Genomic DNA, 17,938 nt, shown 5'->3' with positions numbered 1-17,938 from the left:
CAGGAGACGACAAAGCCACGATCCCGGTGACAGACACTGAGTTCAGCCAAGCCGTAAACCCGCAGAGCTTCTGCACAGGCGTGTCCCTGCACCACCCTGCCCTGATCCAGAACACGGGGCCACTCATCGACATGTCAGACATACGCCCGGGCACCAGTAAGTGCTGGGCTGGGGGCACTGGGGGCACTGGGGGAGACAGAGCTGGGCACCCCCCGGGTGCTGCCGTGGCCAAAAGCAGCTGCAGGCGATGCAGAGGGAGCAGGGAGTGCTGCAGCGAGGTGGCTCTGACCGAGCCAACGTGCCCTCGCCATCATTTTCTAGACCCTGTGTCCAGGAAGAGCGTCAAGTCGGCGCACAGCACCCGCAACCGCTACTCCAGCCAGTGGACCCTCACCAAGTGCCAGGCGTCCACGCCGGCGCGCACCCTCACCTCGGACTGGCGGACAGTGGGCTCGCAGCACGGCATCACCGTCACCGAGAGCGACAGCTACAGCGCCAGCCTCTCCCAGGACACAGGTACGAGGCACTGCAGGGTCAGGACGCGCTATTAGGGGAACTAATACGCCCTGCAGTGGGGCTGTGCCTAATCCTGAGGGAGGCAGGGCCCTGCTGCCATCTCTCTGTCCTTGCCGGAGGCTCCTTGGTGGCTCCTGAGCCCCGAGGGGGTGCTGGGGAGGGCTGGCTGCGTGCGCCACAGCTGGGACGCGTTCCCCAAAGCAGAGCAGGGCAGGCAGCATCAGTCCCAGAGCAGGCAGGTGCCTGATGCGTCCTCCCTCCGCAGACAAGGGCCGGAACAGCATGGTGTCGACGGAGAGCGCCTCGTCCACCTACGAGGAGCTGGCGCGCGCCTACGAGCACGCCAAGCTGGAGGAGCAGCTGCAGCACGCCAAGTTCGAGATCACCGAGTGCTTCATCTCCGACAGCTCCTCCGACCAGATGACCACGGGCACCACCGACAACGCCGACAGCATGACCTCCATGAGCACCCCCTCGGAGCCCGGCATCTGCCGCTTCACCGCCTCCCCGCCCAAGCCCCAGGACAGCGAGCGGGGCAAGAGCGTGGCCGTGCCCATCCCGCACCGCGCCAGCAAGAGTACGTAGCACATCGGGCACAAGCACAAAGCTACCACCAGGTGGTTCCTGCAAAGGGACAGGGAGAGGAGATGGGGAAAGAATTCTTTTTTTGGATCCTTTTTTCCCTCCCTGCGCAGTAACCAGGTTTTACTGTTGTGGTTTCTGCATGTTTATTTATACGAAAATCCAAATTCTCGGTATATTGTAGCACGCTCATGTCAGACTCTGTTGGGTTGTGTCAGCCTGTAATTGACATTAATACGCCCTGTCAGCTTCTGGTGCATGCCAGGAGGGTGTAAGAGATTCTGGTAGAACCCAGCAGAACATTCGGAGCTTGAGACAGGACCCAATGGGATATCAGGAGTTCTTAAACCCTCCTGTATTTTAATCAACTCTGCAAAACTGTTTTATTACAATCTGTCGGACCCTTGAATCTATAGAAATACTTTAGAATCTGTCAGAATCTCTTGCAGTCTAATAGGTTTTAATAGATCCTGACAGATCCTACGAGCTTTTAAGTGGCTCTGTCAGATTATGAAACAAATAGATTAGATTCTGACAGACCGTGTCCGAACCTCTTGCAACCTAACAGAGTAATAGGTTCTGACTAAGTCTGCTGCATGCTCCCTCTGCCCGATTCCAGGAGATTCTAACGGGGATGTTTCAAAGCTTGCAGCAGATGATCTGAGACGTTAACAGAGCGTAGTGGAATCTGCCAGATATGATGCTTGATGGCAAATATCTCCTCCTATGTTAAATCTAGCAGAATCTGTCACGATCGTTCCAAATCTATGAGATCGGGACAGATTCTGCCGGCTTCCAACAGCCCTGGTGAAACGTGGCCAGGTGGGACAGAGGTGACCAGGTGTTTGCCACCACTGGGCTTTGGTTCCAGATGTGGCCAGATGTTTGCAAGCCGTACAACCGCTGCATGGGCAAATCCATGTAGAGCGGTAGCCAGATGTTTTGGCAGCTGTGCCGCCAGCAGATGTGTCCAGATGTTTCCAGATGCTGCACAGCTGCAGCCAGATGTTTCTCAGCGTAGCCAGAGGTTTCCAAGCTGACCATACACACTGAAGAAACACAGCCAGGCGGTGACACAGGGGGCTGAGCCACAGATGCTTGTCCCATGGCTTAAACCACCAAATCTGGCATTTTTCTGTTGGATGAGCTCAACACCTGCCAGGCGTCCGAGGTGGTGGCACAGAGGTGGTGGCACGAGTCCTTGTCTGGGGCAAGGCACCGGCCAGGACGCATTACGGAGCACTGAGCACATTTGATACGGTATCACCACAGAAACATTACAGAACGTTAGGGGCTGGAAGGGACCTTCCAATACATGGCATTGAAAAATGCACTATTACACCGTGATAATTATTAGTGTTGTCCCTTTTTTATCACTACCATGCCCGTAGTGAAACCCGACAGGCGCAGTGCCCCAGCCGTAGCACAGCGCGCACCGTGCTGTCACCACGGCACGGTCCCAGCCCTTCGGCAGCCTTAGTTCTGTCCCTGCTCAGGACCTCGCCCTCACCCCCCTTTCCTCTTGCAGGCGACTACTGCAACCTCCCGCTCTACGTCAAGTCGGAGGCCTTCTTCCGCAAGCCCGACGCCCACGAGCCGTGCCCGGTGGTGCCTCCCCGCGAAGCCTCCATCCGCAACCTGGCCCGGGGCTACCACCCGCCCGCCCGGCACCTGACGCTGGAGCCCGGCACCAAGCCCCCGGGGCTGCCGCCCCCCACCTCCGCCACCACCTTACCTCAGAGGACTCTCCCCATGCCCACCTCGGCCGGGGCCACCGCCGCGCCCACCGCCGCCGCCGCGCCCACCGCCGCCACCGCCGCCGAGCCCCCCGCGGCCGCCGCCGCCGCCCCCGCCGAGCCGCGCGCACCCACGCACTCCAAAGTGGGGGGCTCGCGGGACTCGCTGCTAGAAATGAGCACGTCGGGCGTGGGCAGGTCTCAGAAACAGGGGGCTGGCGCCTACTCCAAGTCCTACACGCTGGTGTAGGGCCGCGCGGGCACCGCCACGGACTCAGCTCCTCCCCGGCGCTATTTCTATTTAAGTCACGGACTTGTACATAAGGAACTCTTTTGTATAAATGAAACTATTTTCTTCTTCTCCAAACAGAAAAAGAAACCAGGGCACAAAGAATTTGATGTTACAGATTAAGAAAAAAAATATAATATATATGTAAACATATATATATATTTCACATCATTTTGAAAGGGGCACAAGGAAAGACTCAGCGACTTTTTTTCCCTGATCTCGTCGGTGGTTTTGACAAAGGAACGTCTCAAAGACATTGCATGCTATTTTACTGTTCTGAAAACAGCAGGAGTTGCTTCAATTTGCAAATGCTTATGTGTTAATACCTTTTTCTATGAAAAAAAAACCAGCGCTGTGTGCAATAAAGGTTATGTTTATATCTGGGTGTTTCTTAAGTGGCCGGAGGAGCGCTTGGTGGCACAGGGCTAGGGACAGGACAGCGCGGGAGGGAAGGGGACAGCGAGCAGCCCACCACAGCACACACGTGGATGCAGCACACCGTGGTGAGCCCATCGCAGCACAGCGAGGCAAGAAGCAAAGCCAAGAGCCCCTCGTGCACCATCGACGTGCAGCAGAGCACAGCACTGCGCCAGGTCAGGGCGCATGGCAGCACAACCCAGCACGATCCTGCCCGGCTCCCTCGAGGCCACAGCTCGTGGGGACGTGGGGCACGGTGCCCCACAGCCCGGCTGCACCAGCTCGGAGTGGCCAAGCACAGCACAGCACCACACCCTGCCCCAGCACCTGCAAGGATGAGAGCAGCCGGAGCCGAGGCAAGGAGCACATCAGCACCACCGCCCGCCGGGCTGGCAGCCTCCCCCTGCCCGCCCTGCTGCCCGAGAGGGCAAAAACAGCAGCAGACTGATCAACAGGCTTCCCCAAACCAGAACCTCGCCATCCTGGGGAGGTTCTGCTGCTATTTTAAGGCTAATCGGCTCCCTGCCTTTGTTTCCTCGGTGCCTCTGATTTCTCAGGCAGTACTTTAACCAACTGTGTGCTTCTCCATGCTTGTTCCGCTCTGGTCCCATTTCTCATTTCTTCCTTACAGTGAACAGAGGAACCTGCTTCCACCTTAACTCACCTTTTTCTCTTTCACCCTACCTTTAAAAAAAAAAAAAAGCACAAAACCACTTGATTATAACTGGTAAACACCGCTTCTTTCAAGTGCTACAGATTTAACTTTGTACCTCCACTCGACTTTGATTTTAAGTGAGCGCAGACCTGTGCTGTGTGACCGGCCTTGCTGGTGCCGTGAGCTTCCATCTCAGCTCCCAGCTGGCAGTCCCAGCCCCTGCTGGTGTCGCTGCACCGCCCAGCAGCCCCTGCCGTGCCCCTTGGTTGTCAGAGTCAAACAACTCCTTAAACCCAGGGAAGCTGAAACTTGGCAGTAACTGGGCAGCTGCTTCCTCATGGGGGGCCCAGAAAATGAGCTGTTAGGACCAGTTCTTGTGCCCATTCCCAGCAGTTTTGGTGCTTATTCCAGTAACACTCCATGCACAAAACGGGGGTAGGAGCCTTCTGCAGAACCTCTTTTATTTTTTAATATTAATCCCAAGATCTGTTGTCAATAGGATTTACTTCTACATGTTCTTATTCATTCAATTTTAACAGGTTTTTGGAGACAGAAAAAAAAAAAAAAAAAAAAAAAAAAAAGAGGCAATTTTCCAAGTTAGCATGCAAGGAGGGCATGGATTTTGGCCAGCATTTGTACACACAATGTGAGCAGGGCAATTTAATGCTGCAGATCGTGTTATGCGGCTCTGACACGGTCTCTTAGGATCTCAAAGAGTTTATTTGGCTTGCTGCAAGGTGTCATCAAGGGACAGTACCAGGGAGCCAGAGGCTAGCAGACGTGCAGCGAGCACTCAGCGGTGACTCGGCCTTTCCTTCGTCTGTAGGTTCCCAAAAAACACCCGTCTGACAGCCCTGCCCCTCCTGGCTCTGCCCACCATCAGGGGGAAGTGCTGACAAGCAAACCAGCACATTTCTAAGGCTGCAAGAGTAGTTCAAGTGCACGTTCAATTTCCAACCCCTCTCCTGGTGCAGACTTCACGTGGAGCCAAGCCTTCCCCCCCATCCCAAAGCCGCGTTACAGCGAGGCAACCAAGCAGCAGCTCTGCAACGCCAAGCCCAGACTTTAAATAGAAGAGGCAAGAAAAGGCAAGTGTGCTCTCAGCTGTGAGAGTAAGTGGATTAGCAAGATAAAAAGAACAACAGATTAACATGTCTTTATTGTAATCGGCTAGCACAGATTTTCCTCTACATCTTCACAAGAATTCTCCCCTTCACCTTCCCCAGCAGTTACAGACCGTGGCTTTGTGTTGCTCATTACCAGAACCCAAACACCCTGCAGGTGCCCAGCACGACCCCCCCAGCACGCCCCCTGCTCCCCGTGAACCCGCTGCGCTTTGCTCTCCCCTGGGACGTGCCAAAGCTTTGTGCAGCACTGAGCCAGGAGCTGGGGAACAGAGCTGCTTCGAGCCGTGCTCGCCAAACCTTGCCTTCAGCAGGAGACGAGCAGCCAACCCTACCCCCTGAGCACCTCCTGCGTGTGCCACAGCTCACTCGGTGTCCTCACCACCCCCCCAAACAATCCCCGGTGGCCCAGTCCTGCTCCTCCTATCTCTGTTTTTATTTTCGCCTCTTTCTCGAGAGCTCTGCACACTATGGAAGCCGGTACTCAAAAATAGCTGCTAAAAAAACAGTCTCCCTCTCATTCCAAAGCCAGGACACCCAGTGCTCCCTGAGAAAAGCAAAAATCAGCTCACACCCAGCACGTGGCACACCTCCTGCTCCCCTTACCTGGTGGCACCCCGTTCCCAGCCAGCTCGTAGGCACCGTGTTGGGTCAGGGAAGAAAGCTGATGTTCCAACCCCGGCTCCAGCTGCAAAGTGGAGCTGTTGTGAGCACAACGAGCCCCAGCTGGGCAGCTGGCTGGGCACAACAGCTCTCAGCTGGGCAGCCCCAGGGCCTGCCACCAGGGAAAGGCCTGCAAGTGCCAGAGCTGCTGGTCCCTGGCTATGGGGCAGTGCTATCTGGGGAAGGAAGGAGCCACCAGGACCCCACCGACCCGCAGCCAACAGCAGAGCACCTACAGCTGTGCACGCACCAAGAGCTACCTAGCGGGTTCACAGTCACAAATCTGGCTGGGGAACACAACAGACAAGAGGAGGGACGGTGCAGGCCGTGGGCAAGGCAGCTACTTCTTCTCCTGCTTCTGCTGCTGGTACCTCCTGAAGTGGGTCTGGATGGTGACGGCCGCCTTCTCTGAAGGGTCGCTGAAGAACCTGCCCTCGCTGCTGGCGTCAGGGGTGATGTTGCCTGGGATGAGAACCAAGTGTCAGGGTGAGCTCAGGCAGTGCTGGTGGCCCCGAACACCTCCTGCTCCCACCAACAGGGCCCGGCCCCGGCTTCCAGAGGCAGCACGAAGCCACGACTCCGCCAGCTCCCGGAGAGCAGAGGGAGATGGAGCAGGGAAGCGAAGCCCAGCCTCCCTGGCAGCACTAAGCCCTCTATTTACACAGCTTTACTCCCCGAAGACCTCAGCTTCCCCACGTTTAATCACCACGTATGATACTCACTTACTTTCACACGCACAAATAAGATTAGAAAAAAAGCCCGGCACTGTACGGCAATAAAGCTCTCACGCTGATAAATGGGAGCCCTCCCCACTCCATGCTTAATGTGGCATTAGGGAAGTATTGTGAAATTCAACAGGAACTGAATCAAAGCCACTCAGCAGTGCTCTTTTAACCAAGTGTGTCACCGCTAAGCACCCCCCGAGCAGCGATCAGGAATCCTGATGCCAGATGCTGCTGTATAAACTCACCAATGTCACCTGAACCCATTTTTATTCACATCCTAAAAGAAATTGCAAAGTAAAAAGATACATAAAAAAAAGTCCACACTGGGAATCAGCTCCCTCCTGCCCGGCTTAACAAGGCGCATTGTCAGCCGTAAATCCTGCCCGCTGCAAAAATCAAATGCCAGAAGCTGGGGAGCCACTGGGGGCATTTACTGCTCTGTGTTTCCAGAAACAAGCCCCCAGCTGTGCGGGCTGCTGACAGCTCCGTGAGAAATGCCCTGTGAAGGAGCTCGGCAGGGCTCAGCACTGGCAGGGGCCATCAATAAGACCCCAGCGCCCAGCCCAGAAAGCCCCGGGGACCTTCCCCTCCTCGTGGGGCAGCAAAAACCCCCGGAGCAGCGGGCAGGTCCCTCAGGGCTGCTGGTTAATTGCCAAGGAGAGAGCCCCACGAGGTCTCCAGCTGCTCAGCACCCTGCCCGCAGCACCCTGCCCAGCCCAGTGCTGCCAGGCGTCGCGGCCCTTATCCGATTAGTGGCCGAGTCGCTCTGAGAATAGAAGGGGACAAAGCCTATTTGCCGAGCACTTGACTTCAGCAGAGCTGTCAGGCTTAGGAAGAAGAGCAGAGAGGAGGGAAAGGGACGAGCTCAGGGTGGTTTTGCCGGGCTGAGGAGAAGTGCTCCTGCACCCTCCTGGGGGTGTCCTCGGGGAGGGGAACTGGCTGAAAGTACAGCCTGCCAGCAAGCCAGAGGTGCAGCCACGGGAAGTGAAAAGAAGGAAAAAAATAAATAAAGGGGGCAGGGGGAAAGGGGGTGACTTCCCTCACACAAAGCTGACTTCCCAAATACCCCCTAATAATGTCACGGGGACGGATCTTCTGGAAAAAGAGACCTCGAAAAAGGGCCTAGGTACTGCAGTGCCTGTTGTGCCATGACCCCCAGTCTCACCCAGTTTCCCCCTCTGCTTAGCCGTGCCTGCCTCCCCGCCTGCCCCACACTCACCTTTCTCTCCAGAAATCGAGTAGATGCTGTTATGGCGAGAGCTCCTGCCTTTCTGCAAAGGTAGAGGACAGAAACAGTCAGCTCCATCTCCAGGCAGAGGCAGGGAGCAGCCCCTGCCAGGCCAGCTGCGAGGGACAGGGCGAGCTCCACAGAGCTTTCTGCTACCCATTCCCCTTGGGAACCTTGAAAATACTTACTGTTGTTCCCTTAAAGAGCATTACAGAGCTCTGATTAATTAATTTGCATTTGTAAGAAGTCCTCCAAGGAGAATCAGCGAAGAGCTTTGTATCAAAAACCAGATTTGTGACAACTGCTGGCAGGATCTCTTTAACCAAGCTCTGGGATGGCCAGCAGACGAGCCCTCTGTCCCGACCGCCCGAGGAGAGGAGACGAGGCAGGCAGCACTCACCTCGCTGTCCCGGCTGGTGCGGCGGCTCTGCGTCACGCACTGGATCTGCCAGGGCAGGGGCTGGTACACCAGGTAGGGCAGGGGCTCCTCGCGGAACAGGCTGGTCCCGAGCTGCATGGAGAAAGGGTTTGCAGCAGACAGGGGAGAAGCTGATGGGCAGCTCCAAGGGCTGCAGTTAAACACCAGCAAGAGCTGCTCCTGGGTACACATCACCAGGATCACAGCTCGTGGCACAGCCCCAGCCGTGCTGCAGGGAGCCACGGCTCACAGATACAGCTGAGCCTGGATTCTGCGCTGCCCACAGAGTAACACACCCCTAGAAATAAGACTGAAAGCACCGAATCCTACCTGCTGCCTGGCCAGCCTGCACTCACCTGCCCAAATGCTCTCACCACAAAAAACAGCGCTGTCATCAGGGACGCCAGCATGGCTGGGGGCTCCGAGGGGCTCCGAGGGGCTCCCACCGTCCTGGGAGGGCCAAGCTCCGGGAGGGACGCACAGCGGGCGGAGGAGCCGGCGACTGAAACGTCCCCTTCTGCAGCAGGCAGGCTCCAAGCCCCTTAATGAGCTTAGGGCTCGTGTTCATCCCGGCAGAGTAATCACCCGCTGTCCTTTTGCTCTTCTAATCGCTGAATTTCTCCAGCATGTACAGCGCTGGCATTCCGGGAAAAGCAAATCCTCTTCTTCCCCAGGTACCTGCAGGCCGGTACACCCCCACCCGAACACAGCCCCCACACCTCAGAGCCACGGCACGCAGCAAACCTCTGCTGCTTGGCCTGCTTCTCAGCAGGATCACAGCAAACCCTCCCGCACCCAGAAGGCATCTCTATTTCAGGTGGGATTTGGGGGTTTCTCAGGGCCGTCCTGTGCTCTCTGCACAGTCACTGCTTCAGGAGCGGGTGGGAGACCAAGAGACTCAGCCGCTCCTGGAGAAACCTAAAGCACCTGGAGAAACCTAAAGGCTGGGCTCGATTTCTGCACGGCCAGCAGGTCCTCACGCTGCTACTCTCAGCACGGGAGAGCCCCCAGGCAGGGCACGGAGGCAGCCGTCACTGCAGTGCTGAGCCCAGGCGAGCTGACCCTTTAACCAGACCATTGCAAATAAAGCCCCAAAAGAGCAAACGTGCACAGCTGGAAGGGCTGGGTAGGGGGGTGCCGGGGCTGCTGGAAGGAGAGAAACAGGGGAAGGAATAAGCGATGGGGAGAGAAAAGCAGGCAGAGCCCCTCTGCCCGCTGTCCTCCAGCCCCAGCTGAGCTGGCCTTGGTCCCCTCCGGCACAGCGCCCGCCTTGCAGCCTTGACACGAAGCTCAGGAGGGAGATAACCATCGTAACGGGGCTGGACGACTGCTGTATGAAAAGGGCAGGATACGAGCCCATGAAAAGCCGTCCTGCTGGCTGAAAGCCCCACGAAGAATTGCTTTTGTAGTTTTGTTTTTAGCTTTCTATCTGCCTCTGCATTTGCTACCGTGGCCAGACACTTAATAGAATAATGGTAATAAAGCTACAGCGAGCTGAAGTGGTCTTGAAAAATTGCCAGAAATGACCTTGACAAGACAAAACATGAAGCAGCCTGGAGACAAGTGAGGGGAAGATGTGAAAGGTAAGTACCAGCTGGCTATCGAGGGCTACGACAGCACGGCTCGACAAGGAAAAAATAAAGCTACAAATGTCACCATCATACAAAACAGACTCACGTTGATTTAATTTGCTTACAAAACCAGATACAGCTATCACAAGTTTCAACAGGAAAGATAAAAGTATTTCAGAACATATTATTGCTACGGAAGCAGGCATTTCTCCACACTCATCCACGCTGCTCGGGACACAGGCTGGGCTCAGCTACCTGGCTTTGCGGACAGTGTCCAGCAGGCTGACAGCCTGCCCGTGCTGCAGGAAGCCAGCACGGTGGGGTTGTGGCAAAACCAACTGGAGCTACTGCCAGGAGTTCCTCCGAGAGCTGGGAAACTAAAAGCAGCATCCCTGCAGACGGGGATTGGTGTAAACCCCACAGCAGACAGGAAATCTGCGTTTTGATCCATCCCTTCCTAGGGAGGAGGGATTCCCCTGGCCAGCTGCCGTTCCCTGTGGTCACCTGAGGTCTCCCAATTCGTCCAGGGCCAGAACGAGCTGGCTGAGATTCCTTCAGCAAGGACATCGGTGTGATGGGGCCTGCACGAGGACCACCCCTGCTTTGTTAGCAAGCAGGGGGTTAGAGGATCCATGAGGAGGCCTGAAGCCTCTGGTCAGACCCACAAACGGGAGCCTGGCCAGAAGGTCCCCAGACAAAGGTGGGAGGAAGAATTCAGAAAACTTTAGAGTCCAGCAAAAAAAGAAAAAGAAAAAAAAGGAAACACAGACATTCTTCTCGAGTTTTAAAATGTTCATCAAAAATATATTTCTATTTGCATGTAAACATTCCCCTGCCACACTCACAGCATGAACTGTTCCAACGTTGTGCCAGTATACAACAACCAGGAAGCAAAGCAGGAGGGGGAGTTCTGCCTCACTTTGCTGCGCATCATTAGCCACACTGAGAAACACAAACAGCACTGAAGGGTGAAGAACAGCAACTTTACCATCCTCCCTGCATCAGCTGTCTCTAGAGAGAACGACTTTGAAGATGATTTCTCACAGATGGGATCCCTTGAAATGCAGACTTCCTCATCAGACAAAATGGCAAACGGTACAGCATTTTTTAAAGCATTAAATATTTAAAGTCAGCTTGGAGGAAAGGCTGACAAAACAACCAAATACCACTTTTCCCACTTAGCAGTACGAAAGCCGAGTCTGACTTCTCCCCACCGGCTCGAGCAGCACCACCTGCCCCCTCGCAGCTCTGCGTTCCAGCAGGGTGCTCAGCACCAAGCCCCTCCAGCACCACAGGTACGTGCACCCGCTGAGCAGAGCAGTGTGCCACCTCCTCCTATCTGAGAGCAACGCATCCCAACCCCTCAGCCTTGCTCCCAGCCGTGGCCTCAGGAGTCTGCTCTCCCCACAGCCCAGCAGAGCTGCTCCAGGTCCCAGGCTGGGCGCCAAGGCTCAGGTTTGCCTGCACAGCCCTGCTGCGTGGGAGCAGACCCCAGCTGCTGAGCTCTGGATCCCTCTCCCCAGGGTACGGAAGGCCGCAGGTGGGGCTTTGTCTCCTCTGAACATTCACACCAGGCTGAGAGCCCTAACAGCGCCTGCACCAGCAGGAACCGCTCCGTGCTCTCTTGCCATCCCTGCTCTGCGTTGCCATCAGCACATTTGTAATACATGAGACGAGCTCCCACAGCACAGCCATGCTGTGCAGTTCTGGCCAGCCTGGCAGAAAAAGGAGGAAGCAGGGAGCTCTTTTCTAGAAAATCTGCCATGAAAGCCATCCTCGGTTTTGTTCCTATTGCTTCCGCCCCACAAGACAGGAACATTTTGCAGAGAGTTACAAGCTACTGTTCCCAGTTATATCCCCAGACTCTACCCATTTTGCTGTTCATTCTCCCCTCCTTGTGCACTTGCCACAAAAGCCAGATGACTTGGCTCACCTGCAATTAAGCATGTGTGGGGCATCAGCGTGGGCTCATTTCCTGACACATTTCCTCCAGCAAAGTCTCAGACAGATCCGCCTCCTCCCCCTTGACCAGTTACTCAAAGTCCTCCATGATTCACAGCTCTGCTTCATGATTGCTAGAATACTAATGAGAGAACTGTTGATTTATTGAAGCCCTGATATTTCACCACTGGATTAAACAGTCTATAAAGTATATTTGGACACATTACAGGATTAGAAGAATCCACCTGGGAAGTTCACTTCCTCCTTCCTCCACTCTCTTGTAAAGAGACTTTATTTCAAGGGCAGAGCGCAAAGAACAGCGTTGGCTGGGTATGACCAAACCCCAGCAAATTGTTAGGGGGACGACGCAGGCCCCAGCTACCACCTCTCCAGGTCCTGAAAACACCAAGTCCCACCTTTCAGTAATGGTACACTTTTATTTGTCTGTTTTCATCCAGTCCTAGCTGAAGTAGGCTGGGGCTGCTGGCAGGGGGCTTCTGTGTACCTGGGAAGAGAGGTCTGGCAGCTGGGTGAAGGAAAAGCGTGGCTTACACAAGGGATTAGCATGCATGAGCCAGGAGGCAGGACAGGTACTGAGGGGCAGGAACCAGCCCCACGCACACGTGCTGTCTTTAGCCTGCTGCATCCAAGTCAAATGGAATTAAAGAGGGATTACAGAATTCAAAGGAGCACTGTGCTCAGGACAGCGTGCGCTATCAGAGGCCCTGAGGGATTTGCTGCTAGTATCAGTGTACACTGCAAAGGAGATACTTGCAGCCCTAGCGTAATGCTGTTACAACACAAACCTGGAAACACTCCCAATAATAGCACTGCGAGGTTCCGCTCGTTTGATCCCACCATACGCAGCTGGATGCCTCCAAAAACTGAGCTGGACAGGCTGAGCCCGGAGCCTCCCTGCACGGCCACGTGGCCACCCCACATGTCAGGCCCATGCGACTCCTGGCGAGCCTCAGCTCAGGCACCGCCACCTCTCCAAGGTGCTGCACCACACACGGAGCTGCCTCATGGCTCCCTCATTGCAGGCTGCCTGCAGCAAACCCACTGATGCTGGCTGGGATCGTCCCACCAGCACCAGCACCATGCCCTGCCTCCTCCTCCATTCTGCACTTTGTTTTATTATTTATTTTTTAAATTCTCACGTTACCAGCTCCAGCTGCTGTGTATCACAGAACAACTGGGGACAGGGGGAGAGAGACTCTCTGTCAGGTACAGCTCGAAGATGGAAAAAACAGGTCACTCGTGCTGCAACTACTAAACAACATTCTTTTGCAGAACTGGACACTAAAATAGAGGCTAAGGCTTTGAAATTGCTGTTCAATGCTTTAGAGCTCCTGATTCACTCACCTCCTGCTGTTGCCTCCTACCTGCTGCAGGAAGCTGGAGTGCAATTAGAGACCAAACTCAGGCAAAGGATACACCTTTGAATCCCTCTTGAAGTCTTCTAGCCATTTCTTGTTGGTCTCAATCATTCCTTGAATACTCATCTTGTCTGACTCACGGCTCTGGAACTGGGAGTGCTGGAACTGGCGAATTTGCTCGCTGTTGTCAGAGAGAGAAAGACGGTGGAAATGGGAAAGATGCCTAGACAGACACAATCCTAGAGTTGAGAAAAAGTGAAGAACCTCTACAAAAAGAGCCACAGTAAGCAAGAAGTAGCTTCTTGTTGGCTCCAAATCTTCTGCCCAAACACATTATGGAGAAGACCTGCAGCAGCCACCCACTTTGGTCTGTGTAGCGTCTGAAAGGCTCAGGTTGTAGCCTCCAGGATCACCTGTCACAGCAAAGCCAGCATGAGTTCCACTTGGCCCATGGCTGGCACTCTTGGATCCTGCTCCTTTAACTGGGGTTAGCAGCACAACTCTGGCTTCTGCAGGAAAGCTGCTGTTACAAGGCAGTGCTGAGCACGTGGCAGTGAATTGCTAACACTACCTAACTTATCTGCCTAACAGCCAGCTTATATCATATAGCGAGTAGGTAAGAACAAAATCACATCTGATCCATAAATTATTCCAGAGAAATAAATGCAGCACAATGAAACAAGAACACTCGAAGAACACTCGAGGAAAAAGACCCTTACTCTGCAGGTACGTATCCCAGCTTGTTGTCCAGAGTACCGGAACTTCCACTGAGTGATGGGAACCCACCTGGAAAAATAGATATTAAAAACAGGTCCCCCTGATTCGAATCAACAGTCTTTAAGTCTGGGTGCATGTGCTTTCTTGTGTTACAGACACACTATCCCTACAAGCTGAGCCACCAGCCAAGAGCACAGTGGTGTTAAGGAAACTGAGATGGTGAACCTATCCCCAGTCCACAGGACGCTTCTAGTGGAGCAGGTCTGACTTTGATCTGGCCTTATCAGCACTGGCACAATGAGCTGATTAGAATTTGCAGCACTGAAATCAAAAGTTGTACGCAAACATGTAGATGGATTAATATTGCAAGACCTACCTGGGAAGTACTTGTGCCACTTTTCTGCCAGGATGCTGTCCACTGTCTGCCCGGCTGTGACAGAGCGACTGGAGCTCAGCCCAGTGCTCCGGACCCACTGGTCCACCAGAGACACCCCAGCGGGGGGCACCAAGGAGCCACCTGCCTGAAGTCCTGCCAAGGATGCATAGGTAGAAAGAGGGACACCATTGGAGGGCACCTGGGTCGAAGTAAAGAGTGGAGACCGGTGGTTGTTCAGAGAGCTCAAAACGCCGAGGACCCCATTCAGTTCTCTGGTGATGAGCTGCAGAGAGTCTGTCAGGTATTGGATCTTGTCCAGCTGCGGGCCAACCTGTAGATCCGTTCTCAAGTCAACTAGCAGAAGACAGAAAGAATAAAGGGATCAGTGGGAAGGTGAGGGAGATGCTGCCTGCCTGGCAGGAGGCTCACTTTCTGCAGTGTTTCACTGAGTTTGATCAGTCTCTTTATTCTCGAATGAGCACAAGTAAGAAAAACATCAGATACATCAGAGAGGCAAGAGGGCAAGGCAGACACTGTTTAAAGCATTATACATTGGGCACAGCGTACCAGACCAGTCAGGCACTTACATTTAGGCTGACCTAAGCTTGCACTGGACATGCTGTTTGTGTCCTCAGAGTTGCTGACATCAAAAGTCACCATCTTCTTGCACGCAGTACTCTTCAGTGTATCTTCATCTGAAAGCTGATCAGAAGAAGGAAAACGTTACAAATAAAACCTGTTGTTCTGTCCCTGAACAGCAAAGCCATTGGAATACTGCCTACAGCTCATCTACACAGGCTGGACTGCACAGTCAGGCACAGACCACGTGAAGGTAGAGATATTCATCCTCGGTCTCCAACAGCAAAATCTAAAAGAAAAAAGACCACCTGGTCTCTGGAAGAAGCTGTGCGTGCACTGGAGGCCAAATTTAACAGTTGTGTGAACTGGCCCTTCTAGGCAGAAGTCAAAGTGTTTTGTGCAATAAATAGGCCTTATAATTCTTGCATGGCTGGGTTCTCTCTTTGCACCAACAAGTGCTTGACCATCTGAAGCAAGGTGCGCTCACATTTCATGCTGCCCTAAGGCTACATGGTCACAGGCACAGCTGGACAGATTCTAAGGCTTGCATTGAACAGGAAAGCAGACTAGATCCTAGCTCGCATGAGGTGACCTGCCCTTGTTTTCTCTAAGCAGAACTGATGCAGATTTTTCAGGTTGCTTTCTGTATCTACTCTGCAGTCATCCACTTAACAGTGAGTCCAGATGTCATTGGCAGAGGGAAATATTTGCCACCTTGCGCAAGACACAAACAGCTAATAAAATATATAACAATTCTAATGCAAGAGTTCAGTTTATATTACAGGACACTTCAGCATATTGGTGTTAGCATCCATTTGTTTCTGGCCTAAGAAGATCAAAGGCTCATTCAGCAGGTTTTCTCCAACCAACTTGATCCCTGATGCCTGCCTGGCAAGCTGCCATCAGCCAGAAACTCACCATCCCAAGCCTCAGCCTATGTTTGTTCAGTTGACTGCAGAACTAGTGAATCATGTGAATTATAGCCTAACCAGGTTTGTCATTCTCTTCGGCTCCGTGACCAGCCTATTCTCTCCTGCAGTTCTCAGACACTCAGTTCTGCTCTCAAAGAACGTGTTTCTAATAATCCAGCTTCCCGTGCAAACACCAGTCTTCTGCCATCAGCTAAATAGCCCCCATTTGTACCAAAAGCTCTACAGAGACTCCAGCACAGGGGAGGAGGTCAAGAGCTCTGGGAACTGTGGGAGTGCAGCTGGGCAGGTCCAAGCAGGATGCTGGTGCTTACCTCCTCCAACAGCGATGACTCCAGCTGGCTTAGTTTCTCTTCCTTCTTCTTCAGCAGCACCTGTCCTTTCCGCATAACTGACTTCATCTTGTCCAGCTGCTTTGCTTCCTGCAGGGGATCAAACAGCCAAGCCAAGGAGGAAAATCTGCTTTAGTTGTCACGATGACTTTCACTGTCTCGCTTCTGCTCAGCACAGGAAATCATGCTGCTGGAATAAAACTGCTTCCAAGTCTTCCAGAGCATAGGGAAAGGAGTATACAGAGAGGAGAGCACATGCCTCAGGCAAGTTCACCCCAAGGAAAAGGAGGTTTCACTTCCTAATGCTGCATCCAGCAGGGTCAACAGCTTTGCAGCTATAGGCTGCAGGTAGGAGTGCTCCGTCAGCAAAGGAAATTATTTTTTCCCTGTCTTTAGCTGGTATATCAGCAGAACTGACAAGTACTCTGGAATCCCTTTTCATGCAATAGTTAAACCACTGCAGAGCTACAGCTGCAAACTCGTACGTAGTGCTGGGATGGATACCTGCCAGCCCCCAGTGACTCACCTCTTCCAGGTTCTTGCGCACTCCCTCCAGGAGCTGGGAGCTGTCACGATCCTGCACCACCTCCTGTGCTTCCTGCATATCCTGGTGCCACCGCTGCCTGGCAGCTTTCAGCGCCGTGTGCCTCTTCCTCATGGAGCGGGTCTGGCGCACCAGGAATTCCTTGGCGTTCCTAATGGAGATCCCTTCGGCAGAGATGTAGCTTCTGACACTACAAGAAAGAGACAGGTATGCTCCTGGCTTCCTGTGCTGTCTGCTCCATCTGGCAAGCCTCATGCAGCTCCCTCCCCAGAAATAGATCGTCTGCGTAAAGCACGTAAGCTGAAGCAAAAACATTTGCTTGTGAAAGCCAATGAAAGAAAAAACCAAACCCATTTTCTGAAGTAGCTGGTATGCAGATACTCACTGATCAAACTGCAAGTTGCTGTCCTCATGGCTTTGAGAAGGTGGGGAAGCAGGCTCTTTGGATGATTGCTGAGGAGTTGAAACATTTCAAAAGCTAATAAACATGTACGAGAAAACAGAATCCTAGGGCTCCCCTTAGAATCAAATTAAGGGCAAAAATTCTGGATGAAACCACCATGCTACCACCCTGATCCAAGATCAGTTCTGGAGATATCCTTTACGTGATATTTTAAAATAAGGAATAAAGACATTTCTGTCCCTGACTCAAGTCCTGCTTTTGACTCCAAGGACACTCAGGTATCCATCCCACACTCCTTTCCCCTAATATACAGAAAGCAACAAAAAGCAACAAACAAAACACTGATCTCTCACGGTAAAGAAAAATGCATCATTGCATCTCAAATGAATTCAGGCAGAAAGAACCAAAGTTGGGATTTTCCAGGCGTTACAGCTTCAAGTCTCACAAGGCAAATGACTCTGCAGCCAGCTTTACTCACAGCTTGAACAGTTTCTCTCAGGTCTTCAACATGGAGCTCAGCTTTCCTTCTTGGAGACTCCACGCTTTCTTCTGCCTCCAGTTCTTTCAAAATCTCCTGCTTGCTCCTGACAGCTCCCTCAAGCTCACTGTCACATGAAAAGGTAACAACGGCAGCAGCTGGTTAGACTGTGGGTCCATCTAGCCAGTAATCTACCTGCAAGTGTCCAGAGCAACCTCCAGTTTCCAGGAAGGAAAAGACCAGATGTGCAAGACAAGCGGGAACACAAACACACTGATGACAAGGACTCATAGCAGCTTACAGCAGCTGTGTCTCGTACAGCTTCCCCCACGCAGG

At 53.3% G+C, this 17,938-nt stretch overlaps 3 protein-coding genes across 14 annotated transcripts in view; 1 reads left to right on the top strand and 2 right to left on the bottom strand.

Moving 5' to 3' along the window:
- DSCAML1 (DS cell adhesion molecule like 1) overlaps window positions 1–3,500 on the top strand; it is a 98,296-nt gene extending 94,796 nt beyond the window's left edge. For all 3 annotated transcript variants that reach the window (XM_084495545.1, XM_084495544.1, XM_084495543.1), the window contains exons 30-33: window positions 4–156; window positions 322–516; window positions 782–1,093; window positions 2,627–3,500. In XM_084495545.1, the coding sequence (XP_084351671.1) occupies window positions 4–156; window positions 322–516; window positions 782–1,093; window positions 2,627–3,084 (1,118 nt within the window). In that variant the 3' untranslated portion in view covers window positions 3,085–3,500. The remainder of the gene's footprint in view (window positions 1–3; window positions 157–321; window positions 517–781; window positions 1,094–2,626) is intronic.
- A 1,825-nt stretch (window positions 3,501–5,325) lies between these two features.
- On the bottom strand, window positions 5,326–9,859 carry LOC311422472 (uncharacterized protein). 2 transcript variants are annotated; one of them, XM_084495561.1, is made up of 4 exons: window positions 8,710–9,859; window positions 8,336–8,446; window positions 7,927–7,978; window positions 5,326–6,444 (listed from the first exon to the last, which is right to left on the bottom strand). In XM_084495561.1, the coding sequence occupies exons 1-4, from the start codon at window positions 8,761–8,763 to the stop codon at window positions 6,323–6,325; spliced, it is 339 nt and encodes a 112-aa protein (XP_084351687.1). In that variant the 5' UTR covers window positions 8,764–9,859; the 3' UTR covers window positions 5,326–6,322. The 2 variants fall into 2 exon arrangements, with proteins under 2 accessions (XP_084351687.1, XP_084351686.1); XM_084495560.1 differs by having other exon boundaries at window positions 8,336–9,859.
- Window positions 9,860–10,695: 836 nt separating this feature from the next.
- The window catches only part of CEP164 (centrosomal protein 164), a 37,681-nt gene continuing 30,438 nt past the window's right edge, over window positions 10,696–17,938 (bottom strand). For 7 of the 9 annotated variants that reach the window (XM_084495547.1, XM_084495550.1, XM_084495548.1 and 4 more), the window contains 9 exons: window positions 17,603–17,729; window positions 17,107–17,174; window positions 16,704–16,911; window positions 16,160–16,267; window positions 14,925–15,039; window positions 14,338–14,691; window positions 13,964–14,030; window positions 13,303–13,425; window positions 10,696–12,384 (listed from right to left, as the gene is read on the bottom strand). In XM_084495547.1, the coding sequence (XP_084351673.1) occupies window positions 12,285–12,384; window positions 13,303–13,425; window positions 13,964–14,030; window positions 14,338–14,691; window positions 14,925–15,039; window positions 16,160–16,267; window positions 16,704–16,911; window positions 17,107–17,174; window positions 17,603–17,729 (1,270 nt within the window). In that variant the 3' untranslated portion in view covers window positions 10,696–12,284. The remainder of the gene's footprint in view (window positions 12,385–13,302; window positions 13,426–13,963; window positions 14,031–14,337; window positions 14,692–14,924; window positions 15,040–16,159; window positions 16,268–16,703; window positions 16,912–17,106; window positions 17,175–17,602; window positions 17,730–17,938) is intronic. The other 2 variants (XR_014685373.1, XR_014685374.1) reach the window with 2 other exon arrangements.

Source organism: Aythya ferina (assembly GCF_964211825.1).
Source record: "Aythya ferina genome assembly, chromosome: 22".
In the NCBI taxonomy this organism is placed as follows: Eukaryota; Metazoa; Chordata; class Aves; order Anseriformes; family Anatidae; genus Aythya; species Aythya ferina.
Note: the sequence above shows the minus strand (reverse complement) of the source record. Positions and strands in the feature narration are given on the sequence as shown.

Bases quoted from the DNA above. Each gene is read 5' to 3' on its own strand.
- LOC311422472 (XM_084495560.1), bottom strand. From the start codon at position 8,545: ATGTGTACCCAGGAGCAGCTCTTGCTGGTGTTTAACTGCAGCCCTTGG. The intron at 7,979-8,335 runs GTGAGTGCTGCC...CTACCTTTGCAG, and splicing joins GCACCAGCCGGGACAGCGAG to AAAGGCAGGAGCTCTCGCCA. The intron at 6,445-7,926 runs GTGAGTGTGGGG...TTCTCATCCCAG, and splicing joins CTCGATTTCTGGAGAGAAAG to GCAACATCACCCCTGACGCC.